Source organism: Apteryx mantelli, chromosome Z (assembly GCF_036417845.1).
Source record: "Apteryx mantelli isolate bAptMan1 chromosome Z, bAptMan1.hap1, whole genome shotgun sequence".
Taxonomy (NCBI): domain Eukaryota; kingdom Metazoa; phylum Chordata; class Aves; order Apterygiformes; family Apterygidae; genus Apteryx; species Apteryx mantelli.
In genome coordinates, this window is record NC_090020.1 from 10,759,695 (window position 1) to 10,783,529 (window position 23,835).

The window sequence follows — 23,835 nt, forward strand, 5'->3', positions numbered from 1 at the left end:
GCAGGTGAAATTGTGTGTCTGTACCCAGCCATTTGTCTGTCCCAGGAAAACAAGCATGGGTGATCTGTTTCTACACACAGATGCTCTACAAGGTATCTCAGAAGGGACCTTCCATTTAGCCAGAGCAGAGGAAGATGCAGAATATCCTGCTACTGCACAATGCAGGAAGGAAGGCAACTGCAGACTTCCTTCTCCTCCTTCTCCTGTTTTAGGACCCCTCAGCTAATATCTTCCACTTTTCCTGATATGCAGAGCAGCCCTTTTAGTGTTATGTCTCAGCTCAGCCACTTGCCATTCTTCCCCTGTCTCACTGTGAAATAGTTTTCTGCATGACTCCATGGCCATTGGATTCTGTGCAGCATTGGTGCCTAGGACAGCAGGTGGATATGGTTCCACATTCACTTGGGACTGGACTGGGTTTATTCACACAGATTGCCCTGGTATTGCTCCTAGGACACACCCAAGATAGCTGCCAAGAAATGAAACTCTCCATCACTTTTCCCCCAGCACTCTGAAGTACTCCTGCCATGGTTCTCTCCTTCACCTCAAGTATCCTCCTCCTTCAGGATTCACATTTCTCTTGAAATTCTTCGTATCTTTAAGCCCATTTTGAAATCATCCAGAAATGTTAACACCTCTTTTCAAAATAAAACACTGAAGTGCCACCTTCTTTTGAGCTTATTCACTTAGTCAGTTTTAAAATCAAGGCTCCAGAAAAGACTTTCTGTCCAGTAGTCCTAATGAAAGGCCTGAGATACAATCAGTGCCAAACGGAGGGCTTTCAAAGGCACGACAGTCTCTGACTGGACACTGAACTCCCATGACATGGTCAGAGGAATTGGATGCCTACTTACCCTGAGAATAATGGTGGGTGAAGATCTAGCCCTCCTTTCCATAGCTGTCTACCCTTGATTTCCTTAGAGCTACAGCTTCACAGAGCAACATCAGCCTTTGTGTTTACTCTCAAGTACATACTGAGCTCTCTTTCAAGTTTTATGAAGCTGCCATGGTTGTTTTAAGGAATGCCTCAGCTACGAATGTTCTGGAAAAAAAAAACTCATCAGTCCAGGCAAGTTTTTAATTATTCCCTTGAACACTGTTACACTGGGCTGCCTGGTGTGATTCAGAGGCTACAGGATCATTAAGTCTTGTGGGTTAGCACAGAGGGCTTATTTTATATCAGGCTACCTGCCCATTGGTGACAACAGGGTTAGGGGATGTACTCATGAGGATGAATCTTGGCTAGACACAGTTTCAGTGCAAGTACAGACTTAATGATTTAAGTCTTTATCAGAAATCACAGCAAAAGCCTAGCCTGGCAGGGTTTTAATCTCATGGTGTGAAAAAGGCAATAAAAATGGTGCAAGGAGAATGGTGATGCAACCAGAGTAGGAGAAAAATATCTGTTATTATTTTATATTACATCTGTATGGAGCCCATGGCACAGATCAAGGCTCTGCTTTGTGCCCCCAGCACAAATCATATAGAACAAAAGCTCGCCTTTCTATCTGAGAGCCTAGCTATCAGAAACCTAGGAGAAGACAAACAGAAATGTAAGCAGTGAGGACCAGCACGCTCAGTACAGAGGAAAAAAGGGAAACATTACAATAACTGAGATCAACCCTTCTTTTTTTTCCACTGTGGTCTTTTACCAGTGACTACAGGGAAGAAGGGGTGTATCCTAGAGATGCAAGAACATATGATTGGCAAGAGCCTGAAAAAGGAGGAGACAAGAAATGCAGAGCCTAAGCTGGTGGCAAGAAATCCAGGAAGACGTGAGCCAAGAGGAGATGCAATTCTAGGCAGAGTGCAGAGGAAGAGATTATTTGGAATTCTCTGGTAATTGAAACCACAGAGGTGGATAAATGCATCCAGTGAGAGAGAGAGAGGCACTAAGGGGATATCTTGAAGGATAGCTGCAAGATGAACCAGAATGGCAAGTGCCTTGACTTAAAAATGTAGAAGAGAGTAGGAGATGTGAGAATGATCAGTGATGGAGACAGCCTGGAAAGAAGGCAGCTCAAAACAAAGTGTGCTGGGTGGACTCTGGACAGCCAGATTACAGGCTGAGAGAAAGCAATCAGAAAGGATCAAAGACAGCAGTGCAGGGGAAGGAAAGTTTTAAAAGGCAAGGCAGCTGAACTCTTAGAAGGGAGGAAGGAGGAGCCTAGGAGCACATGTGGTGTGAGACAGCACCCAAATCTACTGAAGCAAGCATGTATACTCTATGAATGTTAAAGAGTTAAAAACTTACAGGGGAAAAATTACTTTTATTTGATCCCCCCCAAAATAAATAAAATCCATTTTCCAAACAGGCTCATGGGAGAGCAAAGCAGACTACTGGGGAAGAGAGAGGGAGCCCAGCTGATTGTTAGATATAGCTCCAACTGCCACTGTCTCTTCATGATCATTTACAAACCCACCCTCCCGGTGGCTGCTCAGCTACGATAAAAGTATGCATTACTTGTTGATGGCTTGTCCAGCTGGAGTGTGTTCTACCTCGTACCCTTCTCTCCTCAAAACATCAATCACTGTGTTGTTGCCCATGAAGTGACCTGCAGTTAAGAGAAAAATGAAATCAGAACCCAAGGAGCAAAAGGAAAGAGAGAGCAGAGCAACCAAGACCTTCCTCAACACAGGAGGCATGCCACTCTGAGTGCGGGCATGGCTTTAGCACACCCCACTAGCACGCATGAGAGACACAGCATCTCTAATGAGTGACAATTGAATTTCTCCCAAGCCATTTCAGTTATCACATTGTGCCTTTCTAAAATGTAAATGTGATCAGAAAGAATGCCCTTCTCTCTGGTCCTGTGGGCTGATGCATTCTCAGGCCACTGTAGCTTTTGGAGGGGGGCATAAGGGAGGCAGTCATTGTGAGAGACCTGCCCAGGAGTAGCACCTGTCCGCAAATGGTCATGGTGCAAGCCAGGTCAGAATCTGGCCATGGTGTGTGCATCAATTTAAGATCCTCCAGCATCACAGAGGCACTAATCAGGATGTCAGTCAACATCATTAGCAATTTTTAAATGATTAAGAATCATCCAACTGCAGCAAAGAGAAAACAGCCCTGAACACTGATGACTTAAATTGACACTTTTCATTCTTTCAGTTTAAGCCATCAGGGACAGAAATTCCACTTGATTTATATGAACTAAAGTTTGGGAAGGGCTTAGCCAGCCCTGGCCAATTCTGTGATTTATGGCTCAATTCCATTTTCAGCCAGATGTGAAGGTTGATCAGCCCGTAATTTGGCATCATAATTAATAAATGATTATTCAAAAGGGTGTAAGAATTCTAAAGGACTTTATGCCCTACAAGCTAACTGCCTTTGACAATTACTCTAACACTTCATTAGACAAGTCTGCTGAAAAGCAGGACAGAGAGGCCTGCCACAGGCCCTTGTAAGTCTACTTTTCTTGAAAACATTTGTTCATTTAATAGCCTACCCTTAATTAAAACTAGGTGTGAGCAAATAACTTTCTGGAGAGCTCCTTTCCCTCTATAGATGTAAGCAATGCTGAAACTGATAAACAATTTCAGAAAACTTGTTGCCGCTAATATTCTTCATAAATATATGGGAATAAAACCACCAGAAGGACCCTTGTGAACAGGGAAAGCAAGGAGAAAAGAAGGGGAGGTCCAGCGATGACCAGATTAACAGTCAAAGGATTAAACCCAAGGGATTTATGATTTTTCAGACCAAAATGGGTTCAATGATTTGAAGTGCTAGCTCCCAAGCTCTCATGCCACAATAGCAAAGGGCTCATGAATTACTAGCTTAAGCGATAGGGCAAGATATTGGGATGGTACCATTTGAGCACAGACATTTATCAAGATGAAGTTTCAGAAGTTTCAGTTTGCCTTAAAATGCAAACACCTCTAGCCTGAAAGAAACCCTATAACCAAACAATGCAATGTACACCATATAGGTACCATATTTCCTCATGTAATTGCTGCATCCTTCCCCTCCTCCTCAGCCTGATGTTTGCATTCGGAAAATAAGGTTACCATTATATGGATCCAACCTCATACTGTAATTAAGCCTTTTAATCAAGTTAAACTAACCACTGAAAGGTCAAGACTAGCTAAATAAGGTGCCAGACCTAAGAGAGAAAAGAGAGAGAAGACTCATTCACCTAACAGGCAATGAGTGCTGCCAGAATCCCTGGTCCAGACAGCAGGGAAATGGCACTTCCAAAGAGTGATTCATCCTCGGGTAACTGAGAGTGAGGGTGAAGTGAGCTCACACATTTAGAGAAGCACCTCTCTGTTTATGATGATAGAGATGGTGTATACAGCAAGTTCATACTAGATACCCATCTCATACAGGCAATGTCAGATGAGCTGAATCCCATCCACGGCAGTGAAAAGTAGTGCCAAGGCTCTAAACTCTTATGTCCCAAAACCAAGTCCTTCAGGAGGAAGGAAACAAAACATAAAGATAAGCAATCTATAAGAATAAGTAAATCTACAGTCTTAAAATAGCTTTCCTTGTGCCAATTTAAAAGCTTAAGGTGTCACACATTTCAACAGTGAGCTACTGAATAACCACTCACATCACACCATCAAACTGGCTGCTCCCTGCTTGATCTTCAGTTATCCTTGCTCAGAGTTGTGATTTAGACTGGTACTCAGGATATCAGTCTAGCACATGCATGAACCCCATTTCATGGAGGTTAATCTTTTTAATCTGATGGAGTTGGGCTGATAAGAATATCTTTAACATCACACTAATGTATACATGCCTTCGCAGGGAGCCTTTGCTCATTGTTGTCAATGCAGCCATGTTTGCATAAGAAACAAAAAGGTGTGCTAATGTCCTTGCATAAAAGAAAACAGACCAAATGAATAGACATATATGTAAAATATTATGTGCACACAAATATATATAGGCATGTGATATAAGATTGTTCACAAGAGGTGATCAGTCAGTAACAACTTAGGCCAGATGAATAAATGGATTATGAGATGTCAGTGTTTTACCTTCCTGAAGGCAAACAGGGCACACTCTGTTAGAAAAATCTGGTCTGAGCCCCAAAGGACTTACAGGCTTTACGTAAGTGTACAATTAAAAAAAAAAAAAGACAGATGGGTGAGGGGTTCAAGTACAGGATCCCACCAGGAGCCTCTTTTTCTGAGTTAGCACTTTTGCTCCTTTTCTGGGAACAAATCCAGTCTGGGCCCTGATATAAAAAAGAACTTGGTGGTGAGTGAGAGACCTGGCTACTCCATCACCAAAAACTGTAAAGAAAACATGAGAGAGATTCACTCTTCAAGGTTTAAGATCAAGCAGTCATGCTGTAAGGGAGAATTAGCCCACAGCCACGTGACAGGGAGTAGGCCTTTTTCACCTGTTTTCTATTTTAGCCTAACACACTTGAATGCCCCCCAAAGGAAAAGCACTAGGCCCTGTCCCATCAGAAAGCCTCCTCCTTTCTTTCTGTACACAGTCATGCATTATCCTCACACCACTAGGTGAAGTGATGCATCTGAGAGGTCAATTTACACTGGCAGGGGGTGGGGAGCCATGAATCTCTGTTCTTCTGTGTTCAAGCTCAAAAGGAGACTAAGAAGCTGTTGTGTGCACCAGCTCAGCCATACACTCTACTGGAGAGTAAATAAGACTCCAGCCTTTAATCTGCACTGAAAGGAGATGGCATGCAGGGACTGCAATGGGCAATATGCTCAAATAACAACGCTGCTTGACTAATATGCACTCACAAACCAGTCCCTGTACTGCAGTGTGCATTGAACACTCCTGACCTTCCACAGAAGCAATACCTCATCTTGCAGAACACAGGCTATTACTATTGCAAAAGATCACTATGAGATCTGTTTCTCCTGCTTGCAGTTTTTACTGCCAATATGCACAGAGGTGTTTTCATCTGGATAACTATGCTAGAACTGTGGGTTTCTGCTGAGACTTTTGAACCCAAATTTGAACTATCATGAAGCCACTAATTTTCCAAACCTAGCCAAATGAACAAGGAAACACTGCACAGCAGAAGTTCTGTTTCTGTTCCTGAATTTCTATTTTTCATATAAAGACAGATTGTAAAACTAAAGAAAACTGTGTTGCTCTCTGAATTTCAACAAAATACACTATTTCAAGCTGCTATACAGATTTCCTTGACCTTTCCTCTTAGAGCATGTAAAAAGGAAGCCTTGAAGCCCACGTATTTCTGTGTGTCTGCTGTGTTTTCCTTAGCAGAAACACTGCACTTCCCTTGTGCCCCACATACAAGCCAGGAACTCACCATCTACAAATACCCCAAGACAATAAGTCACTGGACATACATGTAAAGAAACAAAAATGTTTGTTAGGAAACCTGATCTGGACTGCTGTTCTCCAAGAAGTGGTGGGAACAGCTACAGCACATGATTGTAACAATGCAACCACAAAATGGTACAAATGGTTCTAGCCACTGGGGACATCCAAAGGCAGGATGTTTATCTCTCTGACTGGGCTAGCAGTGCTCAGACAGGCTTTCTGTGCCAGAGACTGTATGGCTCACTAAAACAAATCTTTTCAAGAATGTTTTAGAGATGTCTAGAATCTTATTATTTTAGAAGCTTTCTGGAAATGTTTGTAAGGACGATCATCAACTATCATTCTTTCTAGAATGCTTCCAAGAATTAAACAGATAAATTCATATAAAATGCCCCAGAAAGGTGAACAGGACACATGTCAGTGACTGGATTAAAGTTATTGGCCTGTAAAAAAAGCATGACCTGAGGCTGCTGAGTATCCTACAGATGAACACAAAAGAAACTTCAGCAAAAGTTATTACGCAGCTGCGGGACACAAAGGACAGCAGCTTGTTCATCGCTCTCTATGTACCTCCGATTCCACTGTTCTACTCCTACCCTGTCAGTAAATAGGTATCCTCCAACAGCAGTCTGTCAACCAATAAACCCATGGAGAAGGGTCCAAAACTACCTCAAAGTGTGGTCTCAAAGCATGCAAACAAAACCAAGGCAAGTTCTCAATGGCCTGGAAAACAGGGACATGCATGACACAAGTCAGTACTGCAGGTATTTGTAGTGAAGAGTTACAAGTTCAGAATATGACAGATCCAGCAAATGACTTGGAAAATGCAGAATGTTGTCTTAAATCATTTCATTGGATAGAAGCCAAACCATAAAATATATACCCTTCTGCTACAGGTCCAGATCACTTTACTGTCAAGTTAGGCCTATCAGCCTAGGAGGCAGACAAACTGACTCTAATTGACATCAAGTACCTGACAAAATTAAAAGGAGCTCCCTGAAGATGCAGCTCTTATGACACAATGATGGAGTAAGAAGACACAGAAAGTAACCCCTCTCCCAGAGGCAGAGTCCTTGTAACACCAAAATACCCCCACAGACAGGAACCCTCACAGGGGAATTTTCTTCATCCAACTCCATGGTCCATTATTCCCTGAAAACACCTGAAATGGGTGAAACAGAAGCCAACTTCAACAGTCTTCAAGAGGAAGACACTGCTTTCAAGCATGTGCGCTGTGTACCCAGGTGAAGTGAGCTCACACTTCACTTCTCCCAGAATCAGAGGGAGGAAATGCTGCAAAGTTACCCTAGATAATCCAAACACCATATGGAAAACAGAGGACATTGATAAAATAGCTGAGATTCCCTATTTGCCACATAAGATAAAGCAGCTTTTTAGACAGAAAAATTTTACTGCTAAATTTAATGAAATTCAGAAAACTCCTGTTCAAGATACACACATTAGGCACACATTTTAGCCTGCCCAGTATTTTAACACAGACAACCTAGAGAAAACTGAGAAATGGAAGGGCAAGTTAAATCCCTTAGGTCTCTTTCCAGGCATGTGCCATACAGCAAAATAGAGTCCATGAGTCTAAAGTTACTGTCAGATTTCCATATCCAAGCAAAACCAATAATGGAGAAGGATTAGCTTGCCCTGCTGCCGTGCTGTGGGCTTCCATGGCAACATTTGGCAGCACTGGGCTGGAGCTGAGGGAACTTCCCTTTGGCTGCTTGTTTTATGCTCAGGCTTCTTTTTGCACATCTGCAGGTAACACGCCTTGTCTACCTAAAAGAGACTTTCTCTGAAGGCTGAGTCAGACATGCTGCTCTGCTAAGGCTGATGTGGGTTAAGAAGTTACTGCTCCCAGCTCCTTCTCAGCTGCTCATTCTCCCTGAAGACTGTTGCTTTTCCTGACTAGCCACGCTGACTGCACAGACAGCCGCTTGCTTCCTAATGCAGTGCCGTTAAAAACACACAGATTAGTTGGGAACCTACTATAAAATCTCTTGTGAAACCAGACCACTTGGATAGAAATGGGAGTGGGTAGCCACATGCACTGTTAGGTAGCACCTCCGGAGGACCACTGATGAGCAATAACTTAATGTCTTTTTCTTAGTATAACATTTTACTAGAGCATACTTCACCACTCCCAAAACAAAGGGGAAAATCTGGTAGACAGGACTGTGGAACAGTGGAATTCAGCTATGCCCAAGAAAATATTTTCACATGGAGACATGGAGATACTTAAAGAAAGCCCCTCAAACCTGAATTCACCATCAGGATGAAACAAAAATAACCGGCCATTTCTTTAAAAGTAATTTACCTTGATGATTAACTCACATATATGCAATTACTAGGATTCATTTTCCACATTTGTTTGTCACAATCATATGAACATGAAATCCTTCTCCAAATAGTTGATGATGAAGGCCTTGCACAGCATGGGAAAACTTACCTAATAGTGCAGAAAATAACCATATAAAGTTTCAATTTGCATGAGCCAAAATGAAGCCATTTTTCTTAGTGAAAGGCATCAAGACACACTTTCATCTACCAGATTCTGTTAAAAACTAGGCCTCTTAATGAGTATATTTGGTTCCCTGGATTCCCATTTTTACTTTTGGGCAAAGTCAAGTCCCCTGATAGCTATAAGAATTCAAGCTGGAAGAAAGCTTTCCACTGATTATAAGGCCAAATTTGTAATGCAAACAAAGTTAACATAATGAAAAAGTTTACAACTCCATAGGATATATTTTGTAAAAACTGAGCTAACCACTTCTGTTCAGGCAGCCTTATGATCAAGGCTCCATCTGCACTGGCATTTACTTGGAGTTTTCCACTGTTGAGGCCCCAGCTTAAGTAGTCAAGGAGACCCTCACATGAGCGATTATGTAACAGTCAGAATTATATTATGCAGTAATGGAGAGAAACACCAGTGCTATGTCTGTGATGCAGTTCTCGGTCACCTCTGCCATCAGACCTGTTCTGTGGCACAGCAGTGCTTTCTTTCCAGAAAATAGGTCTTTAAGGGCTTGAGACTCCACTAGCTCACAAAACAAACTACAAACTACAAACTACTTTCTCCTGTTGCTGCCCAATAAAGCTAATTATGGGGAAACTATGGCACAGAAAAGAAGCTGATGGTCACCAGACTGTCAGCACCTGAGCAGAGACAACACACAGCTGTCTTACCTGGCCTATTTTGACAGTTCCACTGATGTGTTAGAACGGAGGGTTTTGCCTCTAATCAGAAATGCAAAGCATTCTCCATTTCACGTGTCAGAGACATCAGGATGAGTGCCCTTCATGTCAACCCTGGGGCTTTGGATGTGGTTCCTGCCTCCACACAACACTATCTATCCCCTTTGGGGATTGTTGTTATAATAAACCCTGTCATTAGCATTCTGCAGACTCAAAGAAGCTACTAAGGAAAACAATCTCAAAGCTGCTGGTTTGTATCTGGGATTCTCAGGTTACAGAGGCAGAGGCACACCTTCAGGGACTCAGCCTTTCCTCCCACCCAAAGCGGTTAAAATGATGCTGCATTCCAGAGACAGAACAAGAAAGTGGGCAATCAGCAAGCCCTTTGGGCCCAGGGAACAGCAGGGTGGCCCCACGAGACTCATTTAATGTTTTATCATTACATCATCTTCCTGCCCTCTTGCTCAAATTTTGTCCTCTTCCAGGCTCTGCCAACATTCAGCTTCTCTTCAATTTTTCCATGAACTTCCTCATGACACATTTCATATCCTTTTTTTAAAAAAAAAAAAAAGGCAGCTCTGTTTACATTCCCAGTGCACAACTACATCTCCAATCCCAAATGTTATTGTACGTTCAAAGCTTCCATGTTGGGCTCTGAATTCCCACTGATTTTCAAGGGCAAACCGATAGCTGTCTGCCTGAACAACTTTTTTATTCTCATGGCAGCTTTTTGTTTTGTTTTGCTTTACAGGTGAAAACATCTACACATGTCTGAGTGAAAGATCCTGGGCTTAGCATGGGTTGCTTAATTTTATAAACACTGCTAACAGGGCCCTTCTCAAATCTTGTCTTTTTCAGAGACCATAAATCTAGCTCATCTAACAATTTCCCATTCAAAAATGCCAGACAAAACAGCATATTTCAAGAAATAAGAGTGAACATAGGAATGACACCACTTTACTCACCATGCAAGACTGAGAATCAGCACAATTCCAGTTCCCCCTGTGGCAGATAAGACTTTTTCCACAGTTTTGTTTTGCTTTTTATGAGGTAAGGGGCGGGGGGAAGGACATCGCACATGCCAGCAGCTCCAACGTACTTGGTACCTGAGGCTGACGCATAACTGACTGGCCTCTCACATCCTGAGGACTGCCTCAAAACCAGAAGTCACAGAAGCCACTTGGTAGATTATGCTAGGCACTGACTGACAATAGGTGGTAGCATGTTCTCTCTTTTCTTTGTCCAACGGGCTAAGCAGATAAGTTACACACCTAACTTTTTAACTCAGATAGGAGCAACTACTTTTCCATGATGACACCCAAACCCTTTTCCTGCACATTAGTGCATCAAATATCAACCATCTGAGAGTTAATTTTAGTTTAAAGAATATCAGGTGACTCCACTGTTGGAAGAATTCAGCAGGAAGACAAATAAGATCTGGAGCTTTTTAAGTGTTTAACAACTTGCTGAATTGCTAATTCAGACATTGGTTAATCAGCCTGCTCATAACAATTCCTCTTTCTGTGAGGTCTTAAGGAAGAAAAAAGACTGGGGAAAAAACAGCCAGTCCCTGGAGGCTTTAATCCATACAAATCTGGGTAATGCTAAATAAACACATTCATTATTTCCTTTAATAATTAGAAGAAATTTTAACTGAAGAAGTTTTCATCATCATCCTTCTTTTCTTAGCATTAATGATGGTTTGTCAACATTCAGTATGCTTTAAAGCCTCAGAATGATGCTTTTTTTCAGGAACAGCAAAGGAAAAAAAGAGCTCTGAGACAAAGGGGAATTCGATGGTGTTTACAAGATTAAGAAGAACAACTTCTGAAGTTCTCACATTAGTCAGAGGCTTTCAGTGAAATTAGTCATTTCATCCACAGGGATCTAAGGCAGCTTAGATCCCCCCACACTTCTTATTCATGAGCTGGCACATCTGGAGTTTCTCAGCTTTTAAAAGAAGTAGGGGAGATTGGAGGAGTTGAATCTCAGCTCTGAGAAACTATTGCTTCACTTGAGACCTTGACTATCATAATAATGTCAGAATTGCATGCCACCAAATATGCTTCTTCACACATGGAAAAAACACACTTTTTCTTCCTCCCTAATTCTTTAGATTCTTTCAACAGAAAACATACATAAGCTGAAGCAAACAAGCCACTCTTATCTTGGAATAAAAGTGACCATACAGAAGGAAAGTCCATGTGGAGTTGAATCTAGAGAGGGAGGTCAAGGGAAACAAGAAAGACTTCTACAGGAATGCAAAAGGAAGACTAGGGAAAATGTGGGCCTGTGGCTGAACAGGGCAGGAGACCTGGAGACAAAGGACATGGAAAAGGCAGAGCCACTCAATGCCTTCTTTGCCTTGTCTTTGCTGATAAGACTTGCCTTCAGGAATCTCAGGTGTTTGTGACCAGTGGGAAAGTCTGAAACAAAGCAGATTTACCTTTGGTGGATAAGGATCAGGTTAGGGAACATTTAAATAAACTAGACATGCATAAGTCCTTGGGACCTGATGAGATACAGCCATGAGAGTGCAGGGAGCTGGCTGATGTCATTGCAAGGCCACTCTTGATTGTCTTCAAAAGGTCATGGTAAAGGAGAGAGGTCCCTGAGGACTAGAAGAAAGAAAATATCATACCTATTTTCAAGAAGGAGGATCTGGGGAACTACAGCCTGGTTACTCTCACCTCTATCCTGGTGAAGATGATGGAGCAAATTATTCTGGAAATCATTTCCAAGGGTATTAAGGGCAAGAAGGTTTCTGGGAGTAGTCAGCATGGATTTGTGAAGAAGAAATCATGGTTAACCAACCTGCCTTCTGTGATGAGATGACTAGCTGAGCAGATGAGTGGAGAGGAGTGGATATTGTGTATCTTGACTTCAGCAAGGCTTTGACACTGTCTTCAATAACAGCTCATAGACAAATTGATGACGTACAGCCTAAATAAAGGGACAGGGACGTAGCTCAAAGGGTTGTGACCAGCAGCATGAAGTCCAGCCAGAAGCCAGTCACTAGTGGTGTAACCCTGGGGTCTACACTGCAGCAAATACTGTTTAACATCTTCATTAATGACCTGGATGTTGAGACATAGTGCACCCTCAACAAGCTGCAGATGATACAAAACCGGGAAGAGTGGTTGATACACCAGATGATTGGCTGGGGAAATGGGCTGACAGGAACCTCGTGTAGTTCAACAAGCGGAAATGCAAAGTCCTGAACCTAGGGAGGAATAACTCCATGCACCAGTACACCATGGGGATTGAGAGCAGCTTTTCAGAAAAGGCCCTGGGGATCCTGGTGGACAACAAGTTGACCAGGAACCAGCAATGTCTCCTTGCAACTAAGAAGGCCAACAGCATCCTGGGATGCATTAGGAGGAACATAGCCAGCAGGCTGAGAGAGGTGATCCTTCCCCTCTGCTCAGCACTGGTGAAGCCCCACCTGGAGTGCTGGGTCCAGTCCAGAGCTCCCCAGTACAATAGAGACATGGACGTACTAGAGCAAGTCCAGCACAGGGCCACAAAGATGATTAAGGGACTGGAGCATCTCTCATATGAGGAGGGGCTGAGAGAGCTGGGACTGTTCAGCCTGGAGAAGAGAAGGCTCAGGGGGATCTTATAAACTTTATAAACATCTGCTGGGGGTGTCAAGAAGGTGGAGCCAGACTCTTCTCAGTGGTGCCTCGTGAAAGGACAATAGGTAGTGGGCACAAACTGAAACACAGGAAATCCCACTTAAATATAAGGAAAAGCTTTTGTACTGTGAGGATGGTTGAACACTGGAACAGGCTGCCCAGAGAGTCTCCATCCTTGGAGATATTCAAATCCTGACTGGACATAGTCCTTGGCAACCTATTGTAGCTGACCCTGCTTTAAGCAAAGGGTTGGACCAGCTGATCTCCAGAGATGCCTGACAGCCTCAAGCACGCTGTGACTCTTTGGAAGTTTAGCAAGCAGGCAACGTCTGTGTAACGGACCTGTACAAGTGGTAGAAGGCTCCAGAGCAGAGTAGCACTATGCAACCCTCCCTACATGAATGCTCACTTGTCAAACAAACCAGAAACCTATACTGTTATGTACCTGGCTGTCTACAGATTCAAATGTACTATGAGTCACTTTGGCTTTGCATTGAGATCCTGAAAGCCCCACTTAAAGGTCAGAGAAATTAAAAATGAATATTCAAGGCAGACTGCTTCTAAAATATTATGGCTGGCTTTGCCCCACAAGTTCTCCCACAGGCGTCAAGAGGTCTGATCTGTACCTCTGGTGCTGCTTTACAAAAAGGCCTGCTCACAATTAACATATAGCCCATACTGAACGTGGTGGAATGCCACTGGCATGACCATCGCTCCCTTTCCATTTACCTTTAATTCCTTCAAATAGACTTCTCTTGGCTTGAAACTTTCCAGCTTTACATTTTGGCCAGAAGCAAAACTTTTTGGATAGTTTCAGGAAAGCCTGTTATTTTTCCTCTGCACTTCTGTGCAAGTTTAAATTACTTTTGAACAAAAATAATTCCAGAACTGAGCTCTGATTTTGAAATGTTTGCAACAGAATAGAGCGGGATTGTATCTGATTTGTTAAAATGTTAGTAAAGAAAACATAAAATAAGCTAGATCTAAAAATCAAGTCTTTTGCAATGTAAATTACCACATGAAATACAATGTAAGAAATCAATATCTATAGCTATGCCATTGTATTAGGACCTACAAAGCCATATTAGCTTTTTTTGCATAATTTATTACACATCTCTAAACCATATGAAACCCCTGGGAAGATAAAATAAATGAGCAGTCTTTTTTCTGATTTTTCCCTTTTTTAAAATAAAAATGCAAGGAGTAGTGTAAATAGCAAGAAAGGGTATTTGTAATACCTCAGGCATCCACAAACTACAATTTTGTTTGGATACAATTAAGGATAAAAGTGTTTCTTTCAGTGGTGTTTGGTTAATTAAAAATAAAAAATCCTTACAAAAATCCTACCCCTTTTAAAAATAAAAACCACACAATGGAAAAATCTAGAAAGGAACAACTAAAAAGTGCACCATTGTCCCCCTTCTCACCTGGAACCCTTCAACACCCCACTACCATTATAACACACTCCTGTCCCACAATTTATCAATTGGTGGCAGCATGCTGCTGGGAGATACTTTTTTCACTACCTGCCAAAGCTCATAGTGGGAAAATCAAAATGTAGTTATGATATAGTCCTATTGCTATAGCCTTTCTCTTTCTCTCCTCTTCTTCTACCACCTTCTGCTGCAGCTCCTTCCAATGTGCCTTGTGCTATGACTTTTCTGGAACTCATTTCCAGTGATTGAATAATAGCACAATACTTGAGCAATGCTCAAAACTGTTGCAAATGCTGAACACAATATGTTTGTTCATCTTCACAGCTTGCTGTCTTCAAAATAAAGCTTCCACAGACACTCCTTATCACGTACAGGAATGTGGAGAAGCAAAAGGCTAAATTAGCTTGCAGGCCTGCACCAATAGTTGTAGTGTGCATTCCAGGCCAAGAAAATATTAAACAATCACCCCCTGTCCCAATAACCACTGCGTAGAAATGGATCTATTTTCTGCATTATATCCTGTGAGGTTAGTTATCTCATTCAGGCAATTAATATAAAACAAATAAAAAAAGAAACTGCATGCAGACAAAGATGGTGGTAATGAGGGATTGTGCTGTTAACAGTGGATTTCTGCCACAGAAGTTTCTTCTCCGCAAGTATCTTTACATATCTGTGTGTAATTCTCCAGCGCAGAGAGGGCAGGGGAGGCTGTCTTTTGCAAAAAGAGCACAGGAGAACAGAGGCCAGACCAGTAGCAAAGCCAGAGTCTAAGTAAAGACAGTTTCCAAGCGGAGCTAGAGAAGACAGGGAACCTGTCTGGATGCAAAATTATGATGAAAAAGCATGAGAAAGGCATGAGTGGTTGGAGAGCAAGCCATGGGCACACAAGGCAGGTGTTAACCGTATTTGCACAGGCCAAAGGCTCTAGGCAGCACCAGGCAGCAGGAGCATAGGACCAGATGGACTCAGAGTGACCCTTGTGCCCACGTCGCTCCATCTGCAACTGAATGTGGGCTGCGCATTGCTCAGCTGTGACCAGTTACTGGAGCCTGGCACATCTGCGACCCGCCCTCCTCACAGAGAGCTAGCGACCTGCCACTGACATGTAAAGCACACAAGGCTTACATATGCATTGTGTTGCCAGCAACATCAGTCCAGCAGGGACTCGTGGCAAGGACAGGTGCTCTCAGAACAATATCGGCAGCAGATCTGTGCTTCTGCAGCCCAGCACTGCAAAGACCTCTTCCAAGATCACGCATAGCCATGACTGAAGTCTACATAACCTGCGTCTGCTTAACCTTCCCTCGTGACGGGGAGTTGCACAGAGCAGAGTACTACTGCAGGAAGATAACGCTTTACAATCTTCACGCATGCCTGAACAGACACTATCAGCCACCTTTCATTACCTCCCTGCCCTCACTCGCAGGACTCTTGTTATGTTAAGATTGTCACCACAGCTCCCTGCTGCAAGAGAGGAGGTTCTCACAGACTTCAAATACAAATGCTTTTACAGTGTTTAAGTAAATATTTTTCTTTCCTTGCCTAAATCTTCCATCCTCACTAAAGGAGTCGCCACTAGGACAGGAAAACATCATGTGGATCCTGACACCAGTTTCAATTCTCCTTCTTTCCCAAGACCTGTATGGTTCGTGGTGAAGGGAATGGGTTCTTCTCTGTGAATTAGCACCTGTCTTTTCAAACACTGGTCCTCACCTTTTCCCTCCCCTGGAGCTAGCACAGAGGACTGGCTGCATTACAGTCATGGCAGAATAACCCTGTCTACCTCCCCACCCAGGCCTAGCTTTAAGTATGGGGCTTAACAGCACTGAGCTGGAGCTGCCTGGGCCTATGAATTCTTGCTGGCTGATAAGAGGCAGAAGATGAAGTATTTTTATCCACCAGAGCACAATGCTGTGCTCCAAAATAGTGGCAAAAAAAAATTTCTCTGTAGCTTTTGAAGTCCAAACAGAGATAAGGAGATACAGCAGGAAGAAAAGGGTGAAAGTGTGCATTGCCTCTCCTCTTCCATTCATTGAGCCACTTAGATTCACACAGTTCGGCATGTTATTCTTCTGATCATGTTCCTAGAAGGTTTATCAAACCATTGATGTAACCTTGGCATGTTACCTTTCCTTTCAGCTGCTGTTTCTCCTACCCTTCTTCTGCCTTGATTGGCTAGAGCATAAACATGCGGGTGTAAGAACTGCTCCTGTTGTACATGCACTGCAGTTGGTTCAATATCTTTGGCTATGTATATAACAAGTCTGTAACTAATAAACACGGTAATCAATGTATACACTATAAGCTATTTGCACACAGAGGAAAACCAGCTTCCTACATTGGAAAGAATTTCCCATTAGGTAACAAACATCAGAACAAAGGTGTGTTCTGTATCTACCAGAGTAAAACTACTGACCCTTCTCCAAACTGAGACAAGTTCTAAAGGACGCAGGAAAAATATGATCAGATTGAAGAGCTCCTCAATCACATACCAGCTCCAAATGCAAAGAAGAAACTCTTGTCTGGGTACTCTTCCAGCAGGTCCTTCACCCTCCTGCCCATTCGCTCATTTCGCTTGTAGATGAGCTCTTGACGGAAGTAGCTGTCTATCTCTTGGGCAGTAACACGTTCATGGGGTGGAAGTGTAGCATTAATGAAATTTGGGACCTAGGGTAGAAAAAAAAAAGTCTTCATAAAAGGGGCATTTATTTCACAGGCAGCCATCATGCACAGGCATTTGGCTCCCTCATTGAACATGGCAATCAGCTTTTCTTCCAACACATGTTCAGTAGGACAAAACTCAAAGTAAGCCAAAAAATGACTTGATAAACTTTTAATAATTCATACTGCTCCATTTCTCTGAACATATCATTTCATATGCCAGCCAACTGAATTTGTTTTGATGCAAAGTTAACAAATACTCTCAGTTTGCCACACCACAGGTCTCAAATCCTGATTGCTCGGCCAAAGACAGTAAATATTTGCCCTTGGCTATCTTTAGCTGCATACCTCTTCTTTAAATTGCCCTAGGTATGACATAACTAAAAAGATAATTATAGTCTTCCAGGAGAGTTTGACTGGTATCAGAACCCTGGGGCTGCCAGAGAACAACTGCAGTTTAAACTAGTTAACAAAAACATCTCGTGAACTTTCCAAAATAGAGCCAAATTTTGTCAGGAAGAAAGTTTTACCAGCTCCAGTTCTCTTGTCTTCAAGGTATCTTTTCAAATACTGGCTCCCTCCCCTGGGGCCCCCAAAACCAGCTGTGTTTTTTTTACTAACCCCCAAAACTCCCGAGCCCTCGCTATCAGGTGGAACTGTGGGACTGGAGTTGCAGCCACCCTGCCTTTTTACACAAGTAGGTTTAGGTGTCACAGCGAAAGGGACTGCTAATGAAAGGGCCTGATGAGATCTGGGGAGCAGAAGCGCAAACCCAGGTGGTTTCCCTTGCAGCTGCCCAAGAGGCTCTGGAGCCACTCAGAGACCATTACCAACTGTTTCAAATGGATTTTTAGCTCACAGTATGTCATCTACTGGGCAAGCGCAGGGTTAAATCCAATTTACAGAGAAGTTCTGCTTAAAAACATAAGCTGTTATAGTTCCAGGCTATTACTATTCAACTCCGTTGTAAGGGAGACCATCCTACAGTGGATCCTCTAGTACAAGTGAAGGGCACTTGCTCCCTTGGAGACATGGATGTCTTGACAAGACCTGTTCCCTCTCAGGACCTAGAGGCAACATCAGCTGTCTGCAGCATGTAACACCTCAACAGACTAGTGATGCAGAAGCTGTATGCCGTTCCTCACAATGCTGGCCTCCTTGGAGAAGCCCTTCGAAATCTATTCATGCAATTTGCTGTGTAAGAGCTAAATGATCAGGTTGCCTGAACCTGCATGCTGAAGGGTGTACAGAACAGGAAAATTAACAACACACGCACAAAGCTCAGTGCCAGTGAAGCAAGGGTTAACATAACAATATTTCCAGCTCTGCACTGCACACTGTCATCTATATCCTATATATCAGGCAGCCATAGGAAAAACTGTCATTCCGGAGGAAAAGCCCAGGTACCAACACATGCTTGTTCAGCACTGCTAGGCTAGAGACTATGTTTTCATTCATGTACACGAATTGCCAGGCAGTACCTCACACACAACAATGAAAAGAGGGCTGATGTCTCAGTCTGAGGTTAGCTAATCTAACAGCCCAAACAGGCAAAATTGGTCCCTGCTGGGCATTTTCTAGTAGTTTAAAGATCAGAGCATTGCATTCCACTGTGCTGCTTGGGAAACTGTCTCCATAAATGAAGTCTGTGAGGCCTTAGAAGGTTTTCTTTTCCTTGATATTCAGCCTAAATCTGTCTCCTCTTTGTTTCACTCCAGTTCTCCTCTTTGGGTCTTGCCCACAGGACACAGCTGTACTGATGGGGGAAAATTAAAGAGCTTGCAGCTTGCCCAGTCTTACACAAGTGTCAAAGTCAGGAGTGCATTGCTCTGTCACTATTTGCAGAAAAGAGCTTGCTTCTGCTCTCTGTTGGCACTAAGTTTGTTCATAACTAAGTTAGCGCAATTCCAGAGGATCCTTAAGAAAATAAAGAATTAACTCATTGAGCTTTGATGCTAAAGCAAACACAACATCATCCAAAAGGGAAAGCCAGGTGCACCTTTGCTGTTTACGTGCAGTAAGACAGTGGTGAGGTAATGCAGACTCCTTGAACAGGAGGTGTAGGAAAGCGGACATACTAGTTAGCCAGTTCAGTGTCTTGGGACCACACCTGCAAAGAGCCTATCAGAAAAGACAAGCGTGAGACAGGGGTTAGCGCTATGGTGATATGTGCGTAGTACAAGGGCTGCGGTGGCAAGACTCACTTGAGAAGTGTCATGGTTGAAGATGATGGAGTTGAGGTCCCCACAGTTGTAATGCTTGATAAGGTCCTCTGTCGTATAGGGGATCTGGAAACTGCCTGCTCGGAGGCTCTCCTGCTGCAAGAGAGTCTGATTCAAAGCAAAGATCACCTGAGGGAGGGGGAGAGGGAGGAAAAGACAGAGTTCCTTATGAGTTCTTAACTTGCTCATTGAGAAGATTATAGATATATAGCTATTCTCTGAAGACTTTTTAAAGCTATCCCAATCCGAGTTCACTAATCCACGTTTCACCAACCCAAACCTCCTCCAGATCTGTAGCTATTTATATGTCAAGCATGACAGAAGCCTGGCTGTTACTGGGAGCGGGGAGATGCACTGCACGCAAGTTGCTGAGAGAGTGCCGGCACACCCAGCGGCCCTCATGGGCAGCCTAGTAGTCCCTCCTCACACCGCAGCAGAGATTTAATAGCTGGAGTCAAGGAGAGAGCAAGTGGGTGAGCCTAACCCTATGGCGCTCAGCTGAAGGCACTTCCTAGTCCCACAGGCCTGTTTGCAGGAAATGAACTTACAACACACAGCTTCAGGTGCTTTTGCCCATGATGTGGTTAATACTGAAGATACAAATGGCGGGACTAGGAGAAAGGGTGAGTTGTTCTGTTTATTTAACTAATCTGTGAAATAGGGGCAATCATGTTCCTCTGGATGATAATCTACCTGACCTTTTTAGAGCCCAGGGACCTAACTGGCACTCGGTCCCCACAGTTCCCCAGCCATTTACCAAACACGAGGATGGCTATCCCTTGTTTTTCCTTTCTACCTCAACAACAGGGACATTTAACCATTGTTTCCTCCTTCACATCCCATCCTTCATTGTTTATTTCAAGCTTTTATGTTATTCTCAGCCAGCCAAAGTGGCAGAGACATTACCCTGTCATTACTCAGTATTCTCCCCAAGGCTGACTTCTTCCAGGGTCACAAGGAGGCTGCATACTGCCTGGGTTAGCTTACTTCTTAGCACTCAGCTGGGAAAATAAACTCTCCCATCCCTTCACATCAAATTAAGTATATTCCAGACAAATCAGTGGAGTGGTCTCCACAGCCCCTTCCCTCAGGGTTTTTCTTTCCTTTGACAGGAAAGGGATAAGATCAGGAAAGGTCTCCTCCAGGTGTTGTCACTTCCCCCACCTACAGCGCAGTATCGATTTCATGTGGAGGTACCTTTGGGGTCTGACCCACACAGAGCTGCCATTCCAGTTGCCCCCTGCCAAGGGGAGTGATTTCCAGGCTAGACACATCTCCATGGGTGAGAAAATTTTAAAAGGCATGGGGAGAAGTTTGGAGCAATGGCTCTTCTGCATGCTCTCTCGGTAAGGAGGGGTGGCTCCCTCTTTGCTCAAACACAAGACGGGGGTCTCTGGAGTGAAAGAGGCAGATGTGTAACTCCCTCTCGTCACCTCCAGCTGCCACAGCAGGTAGCCAGCAAGTTCAGGTGAGGCCAGAGAAGCAGAGGAAGGGTGTGAGGCAGAAACTGCTGAGGCTGAGCATAGGATCCACATGTGCACTCTGGTGGGGAATGGAAGTGGTTCCTCTTGTGCTCAGACAGCAGCCTTCCATCAGCATGTGGCAAGTAAAACATTGCTATTATGTCCTGAAACAGAGCTTGCTTCAGCTACCCACTGGCTTACACACCAAGACTAGACTTCTGTAACAAGATTTCCTATTACCCATTGGATTTTTTTTTCTCTAAAAAAGCAATCTGAGAGATACCTGCTGAAGCCTGGATGCGCATTTCAAAGTTATTCTTGGAAGGGTTGTTCTCCAAGCTTAGATGACCCTGTGCAGCTTGCTGAGGGCTCTGTGGAATTAATTCCTCTGTGATATTTGTCTCAAACACTATCAATAGTATTCTGGAAACAGAGGTATTCACCAACAGCATGAAATGTACATTAACACTGTACATAATGCGTATAAGAAATATACCAGGTGTATAAGACCAGCAACTCTCTGGCAGTGAGAATGCTGATGATGTCATCAAACAATTAGAAACTATATAAACAAACAAAAGATTCTGCAGTTTGGTGATAAAATGGACATAAGCTTTTACCTCTGTAGGTACATCCATATACGGTTACAGATGCAATATTTTTATCCGTCTTAACTTGTTATAATACACTGCCACTTTTCAATATAAAATCTTGCCTTGATCTAGCAGCAAGCAAATGTTAGTAATAAAAAGCTGTTTGATAGCAATGAGTCCTCTGGATGGGAATGGCTATCAGTATTGACCTCTGCAGCAGAGTTATGCCCAGTAATTTTAGTGTCCCACATGCAACAAATGAAACTGACTGCAATTTGTTAAAACCTGTGCGTTCTTGCTGTTTCTCAAATAATGCAAAGCTGCATCCCACTCTTGTACTTCAGATGTTCCTACTGTACTCAGATCTCAGATTTCCAGGACAGGGCAGATGTGGGAATGAACTGACATGACTTGCTCTCCCCCAGCAAAATAATCCACCTCATACAGAACAGTGCAAGTCCCACAGGCCTTGAAATCATGCTCTCCCCACTACAGCTAGACCTACATGCCTGCCTGGATCCAAACTACTGTGGACTTAACACAAAAGTACGCGTATGCTTTACTTAACACAAGTTCTACATGGGCGTTCATGAATAGCAACATTCACTCCCATCTCATGTTTTTTCACATGGGGCAAGGGTTCACTTTATTGGTACAAACTGCTCCTGATTAAAAGAATATCTGCAGATAGACACTCGGGAAGGTTACATCTAAGTAACCAGTGGTGATCCTTCGAAGGACATTTGTTTACTTTGAAAGTAAATTAAACAAAAGCAGATTGAAACCACTTTATTTCTGAACAAAAGTTTGCATGCAGGCTGGGGTTTATTGCACTCTGAAGCCATGTTTTCCATTTATTTGGCTTCACTTCCCACACAGAGAAGCACTAATGAACGTTAACAATGAGACAAAATTCACTGGGACACAAGTTAAATCTGTGCTGGAAATGTGGGCTTTCTACAGCCAGAACTGCTAGGTCATGCCAGGAAAATCTCATATGCACAATCAGTCTAGTCAAAAACACTTCCATAGGAATGGCTTCTTTTGTAATTTATTTCAACTGCTATAAGCAGCATTTACTTGGAGAATTTACTCTTAAAATAATATGGCCCTGACAGGATTCTGTGGCCTCTAAAACAGTCACCAGATGGTCCCCATCCACTGAGCAGGAATAAGGCCTGTGACAGACCCTTGACCTGGCCAGGTGGTTTTGCCTCAGTGTAGAGTAAGCACATCAAAAACACGTTGCAATCTCTACAATTTGATTTTTATCCAAACACAAACCAGCACAGGGCAACTGTTTTCCATGGAGTAAACACCAATCTGCTGGGGAAGACAGATTTAAATAAAACAAATCTCCCTCTGTCCACTGCACCCTCACAGACCACACTCCTGCTGTAGCTTTCTCCTGGATGGCTCTCCGTGTGTGCATTACTCTTTGCTGCAGAGACGTCTCTTCCCTCCTACTCTGCAGCAGGCTCAGGTAAAACAGACTGAATCTCTCTCTCAGACAGACTCACCCACCTGGCCTGGACTGTAGCAACCAGTACAAGCCAAATAGGCACCTTCCTTTTTCAAAGCCTTAAGAAACTAGCACACAGTAAATTGCAAACAGCTAAATAAAGCCAGTAATATCATCTATCTCAAGGACGCAGCTTAAAACCAAAATGACTACCTGCAGGTATGAAGGATTACAGCACAGATTTACACAGAAATAGATACAACTCACTCCCATTCCCTCCATCTTTCCAAGCTTATTCCTGGGATAGTGCAAAGTTGTCCTAATGAGGCAGCTTTGACACCTCTCTAGGCTTTGCTAGGAGTACATCTTTGTGGTGTGGAGATCAGTGAGTTGCTGCTGGACACTTGAAGAAATTGAGGATGGCAGCGACTAAACCATTTGCCTGCCCAGGGAAGTACAAAAGACCTTTCATAGTGAGGTGTGTCATGCTTCACCCCCAAGAACAAAAGGAGCATTCAAGCCCACTGCCAGAGACCTCGTCCTGATAATGATTACATGGGACAGGGCGTCCAGGATCTCCCCACATCACAGCCCATCCCTCCTGAGCAGAGGCTGCCTGGACACCGCAATGCGGCCGGCATGTGCCCTTGGTACTGCACGTGCTGTTTGCATTGGCACAGGAAACTGCAAATAGCTGTGCCCTCCCAGGGCAGACTTCCTCGTAAGCAACATCTGTCCCCCTTTGGCTCTAGGCCTGCAGCCTACCACTGTGCACAAACCGGAGGGAAGAGTCACCCAAGAACCAGATTAAGTCCATCCAGAGAGAGGATTTTCAACTTCAAGTTGTGTGAAGGACAGAGGTGGTCTTGGCATCTTTTCTGA

The 23,835-nt window shown here is 43.4% G+C and overlaps 1 protein-coding gene across 3 annotated transcripts in view; it reads right to left on the bottom strand.

Annotated features, from left to right (window-relative positions):
* TRABD2A (TraB domain containing 2A) overlaps nucleotides 1–23,835 on the bottom strand; it is an 83,453-nt gene that overhangs the window by 7,605 nt on the left and 52,013 nt on the right. For 2 of the 3 annotated variants that reach the window (XM_067315668.1, XM_067315667.1), the window contains exons 3-5: nucleotides 19,418–19,564; nucleotides 17,045–17,219; nucleotides 2,465–2,555 (exon numbers count right to left, since the gene is read on the bottom strand). In XM_067315668.1, coding sequence (XP_067171769.1) covers nucleotides 2,465–2,555; nucleotides 17,045–17,219; nucleotides 19,418–19,564 — 413 coding nt within the window. The remainder of the gene's footprint in view (nucleotides 1–2,464; nucleotides 2,556–17,044; nucleotides 17,220–19,417; nucleotides 19,565–23,835) is intronic. The other variant, XM_067315666.1, reaches the window with a different exon arrangement.